Source organism: Gracilinanus agilis, unplaced genomic scaffold (genome assembly GCF_016433145.1).
Source record: "Gracilinanus agilis isolate LMUSP501 unplaced genomic scaffold, AgileGrace unplaced_scaffold25606, whole genome shotgun sequence".
Classification (NCBI taxonomy): Eukaryota; Metazoa; Chordata; class Mammalia; order Didelphimorphia; family Didelphidae; genus Gracilinanus; species Gracilinanus agilis.
Genome location: NW_025357587.1, coordinates 1 through 6402, shown reverse-complemented (window position 1 = coordinate 6402; position 6402 = coordinate 1). Strand labels below are relative to the sequence as shown.

The 6402-nt window shown below is 37.8% G+C and overlaps 1 protein-coding gene across 1 annotated transcript; it reads left to right on the top strand.

The window, feature by feature from the left end:
* Positions 1-813: 813 nt before the first annotated feature.
* LOC123254589 (mitogen-activated protein kinase kinase kinase 15-like) lies at positions 814-6341 on the top strand (the record flags this gene model as incomplete). The annotated part of the gene is made up of 3 exons (XM_044683577.1): positions 814-999; positions 1434-1539; positions 6125-6341. Coding segments are annotated over 3 exons (509 nt in total), but the record flags the coding sequence as incomplete, so codon positions are not given.
* Positions 6342-6402: the final 61 nt, after the last annotated feature.

Here is a 6402-nt window from a genome sequence, read left to right as displayed (position 1 = left end):
AGAAATATTTAAACTATATTTTAGTGGTAAACATTATCAGAAACAATTATTGTTTAAAACTGTTTTGAATGAGGTAAAGATTCTTTTTGATGGTCTGCATCAGTGGGGTCAAACTTGAATTAGAAACTGATCCCTGTTAGCCACTTATTAATTTAGAAAACCACAGATTAACATTATCTACTGATAATATAATATACTGTATTTTTTTTTAAATTCCCAATTACATTTTAATTTAGTTCAGGCAGCACTTAAGAGTTTTTTGAATTTGGAAAACAAGTTTGACTCCTTGGAACTCTGTTAGAATCCTTTAAGCTTAAGCATGATAGGACCCATCGGAATGACTTCTTTCCCAATCTTGCATTAGAGATCTGTTTGCAATGGATTATGTCTAAAGACGAAGCAGCTGACAATGGATTTTCTTGTTATAATGGGGTGTAGCCAAAGCTAAAATGATTTCTCTTTAAAATCCCTTGCCTTCTTTCTAAGAATCAATACTGTGTATGATTTCCAAGGCATAAGAACAGATAACGGCTGGGCAATGGGGGTAAGTGATTTGCCCAGAGGAAGAGTGTGATTTGAACACAGGACTTCCTCCTGTCTGTGGACCTGGATCTCTATCCACTGAACTACCTACATACCCCCAGAATGATTTCTAATTGCAGATTTATTTTTGGTCATGCAAATTTACAGCTGCAGGAAAAAATATACAGAAGAATGGTTTTCAATACACAGTTGAATTTAGTCCAGGTTTGTTTTTTAAGACTTGAAATATTTTCCCTTTCTCATGCAGTTAATTCTGTTTTATTTTGTCAGAGTTCCGAAGAGTTGCACCTCTCTGTTGCCCACATCAAGCAGATAATTGGGATTTTGAGAGACTTCATCCATTCCCCTGAGCACAGAGTTATGGCATCAACTATATCTAAGCTAAAAGTTGATCTAGACTTCGACAGCACTTCTATAAATCAGATTCATTTGGTGCTATTTGGATTTCAGGATGCTGTAAGTCTTTTGTGTGAGCCCTGCTATTGCTATAGAAATTTAAAGAATCTCTCCAGATAGCTAATAACTTAAATTATGAGATGCTCCTTAGTTCCCCTTGCTAAGGTAGATGCCTCTTCCTGTTCCTTTATATTCCCAATTTCTTGAGTTTCTGTGTGACTTGATTATTCACAAGTATAAGAAACAAGATCTTTTAATGTCGCTGTGTAGTTTCGTAGGTCAAAGACACAGAGTATAAATATGAAATTTATGAAAAATGTGGCATGATAACTTCTGAAAAGCCAAGGTGGGCTACATGGGTCTACCCTAGCAACCTGTATTTTGGAGGGAGGGAATCACATAGTTATACCCACTCACTCACTCACATAACAGTCTGATCTAAGGTTGTTTTAAGCTAATCTAGTTTTGTTTTGTTTTTTCAAAAAAAATTTTAGGTGAGTAAAATCTTGCGGCATCATTTAATCAGGCCCCACTGGATGTTTGCAATGGATAACATCATACGTCGAGCAGTGCAGGCTGCTGTTACTATTCTTATTCCAGGTAAAACCACATCCAAATAATTCAAGTCAGAGCTTCAACCTGTCAGTGAAAACTTCACTAAAAAGTCAATCAATGGATATTTATTAAGCCTGGTACTGTGTGCTATGCACACAAGGAGGCAAAAAATGGGCTCTGCCCTCAAAGAGCTTAAAACTTAATGGGAGATCTCAAGGTCTTGCTCAAAGTTCTTACAATTTGCAATGGTTAATTGTTCCTTTCTTTCTTTTTCATCTTGGTTGTTTTTCTCTCATGGCCATGACCATAGTTATTTATAAGATTGAATTAAGCTCAACAAACATTTTTGAACCTCTGCTACAGCCCTTTGAGGGATTCCTTTTGCTTCTTTTAGATCTCCAGTGCCTGGTAACATAAGTGTGTAATAAATATTTGTTGACTGATTTCCAGGCAAGGAAGGGAACCATTGGAATTGGAGGGAAGAGTTCTGATCCACGTAGATCCAGTAGAGGAAATTTCTCACCTGCAGGGTCCTTTCTAAACAGATAAAATTATAGGATTGATTAAAAAAATGTACCAGGCACTATGTTAGGAGCTACCAAAATAAAGATGGGAAAGTAGTGTCATAGTCCTTGTCCTAAATGAGCTGGCACTCTAGTATGGGAGGATAAAAGAGGTACAGAAAATGATTCCTTCTACCCCTTAATCAACATATTCTAAGGAGAGGGTCCTCTGTCCTTTTCTTTCTCATTTGTCTTGTGAGACAACCTCATTGGCTTCTTTGCCTTCAATTTTCATTTAGTGATTCCTTAATCCAATGGATTATCCTTAATCTCTTCTCAGAGCTCCAGTCTCACTTCTCATTTCAAACTGTTGACTGGGAAAAAACACAGAACTATTAAATAATCAGAAAAGCCACTCTTTAATTAAGGAAAGGGGTAACAGGGCTGAGTTAGGCCTCTACACAGAGCTATGTGCCACACACCTACGCAGAGTCCAAGGATTGAACTCTGGTGGCTTTGGTCCCTGACCCCTGGGAAAGCCAACAGCTAGATTGGACAATTCCAAGGAGCCATTAAAGTGGGCAAGCTTAAATACCTTTCTAGGGGAACACTGGGTACTAAGGACCGGAGGGATAGTTATTTGACTTTACAATAGCAACAAAGGAAAATAAGGATTTCCAGACAGGAATAACAGTGAAGAGCAGATGCTTTACAATGGACACAAAAAGGAAAGACCCAGCCAAGGGTTGGGCCACAGTTGGTAAAGGACTTTGGTCTAAGGGGAGAAACCACTGAGACAAAAGAGATACTTAATATCTGATGGGATTAGTCATCCATACCTAAACTCCTTTACGTTGTTAGTTTGAGAAAGTGAAGTTGGACTCCCCCTCAGGGAAGAAACCCTACCCAACAAGGTCAAACCTGGGGCCTTCACCTTCAAGCTAAGTAAACTGGGGTTCATTAAATCTTTCTAGGCTACACGTTTGGGGGCTTCTAGATTCCACATGGACAAAACCATGTCTAAATGTAAATTCTGATTCTAAATTTAAATTTAAAGTCACTTTACTTTGCTTAAGGAATTAGAAAGCACTATATAAATTATAGATGGAGGAGATTGTGTTAAACAAGGCTTTACCCTCTAGAAGTTTTGTGATTTTTAAGGAAAAAGCATCAATACAATAATAAAAAACCTCATCTTACCATCTTTTCTTAAACCCTCTGGACTACTCTCCTAACTGGTTCTCACAATAGGTTCCTTGAGGGTAGCTGCCATCTCGAGTTATGGGAGTTAGCCTGTGGGTTTGTACTTCTGGTTCAATTACCAACAAGCCCCCACTGGGTGATTCTTGTTATCAGTCATGCTAGTAGACACAATAAGCATAATAAGAGCATTTGCTACAAAACACACCTTCCATAAATCTGGGGCACATTTTCCTATATGTACAGCAGCTGTGGAAAAAATGAGCATAAAACTAAAGTATAATAATAGTAAGGTACCCTATTCAATCCATTCCAGTGGCTCCCTATCACAGTGTTTTAGGATCAAATAAAAAATCCAGTTTGGCATTCAAAGCTTTCCATAATCTGTCTATTCCCCAATCCTTCTAGCCTTCAAATCCCAGCTAAAATCTTACCTTCTATGGGAAGCTTTTCCTGATCCCCCTTATTACTCAGCCTTTCCTCTGTTGATTAACTCATTTATCTTGAATGTACCTGGTTTTCACATAATTGTTTACATGGCATCTCCCTCACACTGTGAACTCCTTGAGTCCAGGGACTAACTTTTACTTTCCTTTGTACTCCTCTCATTTAGCATAGTAATTGACATGAATAAGTAATTAATAAATGTCTATTTAATAAATTTTGACTAACTAGAAAAAGACCTAGGTGGCACGGTGCCCGACCTAGAGTTAGGAAGACCTAAGTTCAAATATTGCCTCAGACATATGACCCTGTGCAAGTCATCTAACTTCTGTTTACTTTAATCCACTAGAGAAGGAAATGGCAAAGCACACCAGTATCTTTGTCAAGAAAACCCCCTAAAGGGGTCTCAAAGAGTCATATGTGGCAGTAACAACAACAATGAAGACAAAGGAAAGTTAGATATCAATATCCTTAATTTTATAGTTAGGGAAAGAAAAGTCAAAGACCATGCTGTTTTACTCAAATTCCATATATGTTGGTTATCATGGAACAGTGAAAAGAACACGCAGTTGGATATGACAATAGAGAAGCAGGGGTTTTGATTCTCAGTACTGTCTTTTTTAGTTGTATCTTTGAGCATGCCACTTTTTCTTGCTGGGTCTCAGTTTCCTCATCTTTAAGAAGGCTAGACCAGTTGACCTAAGGAGTCTTTTATGGCAGTCTGATTCCATGTGGCCATTCAGGAAATGTTTGCCTTTATATTTTAGCAATTCATTGGTGCCTTTTGTTTTTTTATGCCAATCTCATTGCCTGATAAATCTCTTCCACAAATGAACTCTCCTTTGTAACAAAGCAAAACAGATACCAAGTGACAAAATGATGCTGATTGATGGAGTGTCTGTAACACTATTCCAATAGTCCACCATGTCTCTTTTAAGGAGAGAAGTGTGTTTCATCATCATCTGTTTCCCTGGCTCATGATTAGTCAAAAATGATTAATAATTGCTCATTTGAGCAAATAAACCTTGTCTTTGAATTCTCACACACACAATGGTTATATCTTGGCTATCTTATCAGAATTTTTCTCTGGAAGCATCTACTTTTGAAATGTTAGAGTAGAAGCAACAACTAAAGTAGAGCTCTGAAGTCAGTTTTAATCATCTGTGGTGACTTGTGGGAGGAAAGATTATTTGATGGAAATGATCACTTCCTCTGGTTAGTTCACATTCTTGGCTGAAGCTACATTACTCCTATTCTGGATGCAATGGGCAAGCAACTCAATGAGAACTCATTAACTATCATAGTCTTTCATATCCATTCACCTTACTGACTTCCCCAAAGAATATGGGAGCTAGACACACAGAAAGTTTGAAGAGAAAGAGGGTTCTTGTTATTCTGTGCCAGGCTGAGAAGTCCCCAGCATGGAATGTGGAGATAAGGAATGAATTTTGGAGTCACTGTTGGAAGAATTTTTCTAATGTGGTGATCTCCTAAGTCAGCTCCTAAAAGCCTGCGTTCATTATTTGAGGTTTTATGAATTCCTAAAACATGCTTTCAAATGGAAATCCAAAAAATTCACTGTCAATATCATTATGTGACAAATAGATTAATAGTTTTATGTTATCACTACCTTTGTGCTCCCCACCCCTCATGCTAATGTGAATAATTAAGTTATACTTGGTGAAATAATGATCCCCATTCCTTGATTAAATTTAAATTATTTTAAAATTAAATTTAAATTATTAAATTTAATGAATAATTAAACAATTAAATTTGAAAATTTATGATAAAGGGCATTCCTTTATTTCAGTGACTCCTCCATTGTGCCTCGGAAGTGATTCTTGTGTTGGCAAGTCCAAGGCACAGGCTACCTTTACCAACCTGGCAAAGTTTTAAGTATGGAATTTGTGGTGAACTCTCTGTCTTTTGTCACTTCATGTCAGTGGGGCTTATCACTAAGTTGATTTCAGGGTGATGGGAGGTTGCTACAGCAACTCAAACCATCTACTGAGACAGGGAGGGCGCTCCCACACTAACAAAAACATCTTTTAGGCTATATGCCATATATCACCAGGCCTCTTATCTCCTTTCAAGCTAAGTTGTCCCTATAGAACATTAGTGTATGTCATGGCAGGGTCAGATTCAAAAAGTCTCAGTAACCAATAGGATAATGACAATGATGACAATAATAACAAACCCCCATATAAGTAGTATGTTACAGTTTGGAAAAGTACTTTTTTGGAGCCTCATATCAACTTTGGAAGGTAGTTACTGTTATTATCCCCACTTTGTGCATGCAGAAATGGAGGCTCAGAAAGATTAAGTGACTTAACTTAGAGATTCGAACCCAGAACTTCTGATTCCCAAGCCTACAGTTCTATCCACTATATCCTTCTACCGTTTTAGCAGAAACAGTCTCTTGCCTCATTCCCATATCCTGCTGAGCTTCATGTGGTCTGTTCTTTCCCCCTTGGTCTGTCCAGAGCTTCGAGCCCACTTTGAGCCAGCCTCTGAAATGGAGGGAGTAGATAAGGATGGGGATGAAGTAGAAGAGGATTACCAGCCAGGAGATCCCAGTGGAAATGAAGAGCCCATTGCCTCTTCTGGAGTGAGCAGGGCAGGCTCTGTACTAACCCTGGAATCTCAACAGCATCACAGACTGAACCTTCAGTTGAACAAGCTCAGACAAGAAACTAACAGGTAATAAATAAATAAATGAATGAATGAATATATATATATATATATATATATATATATATAT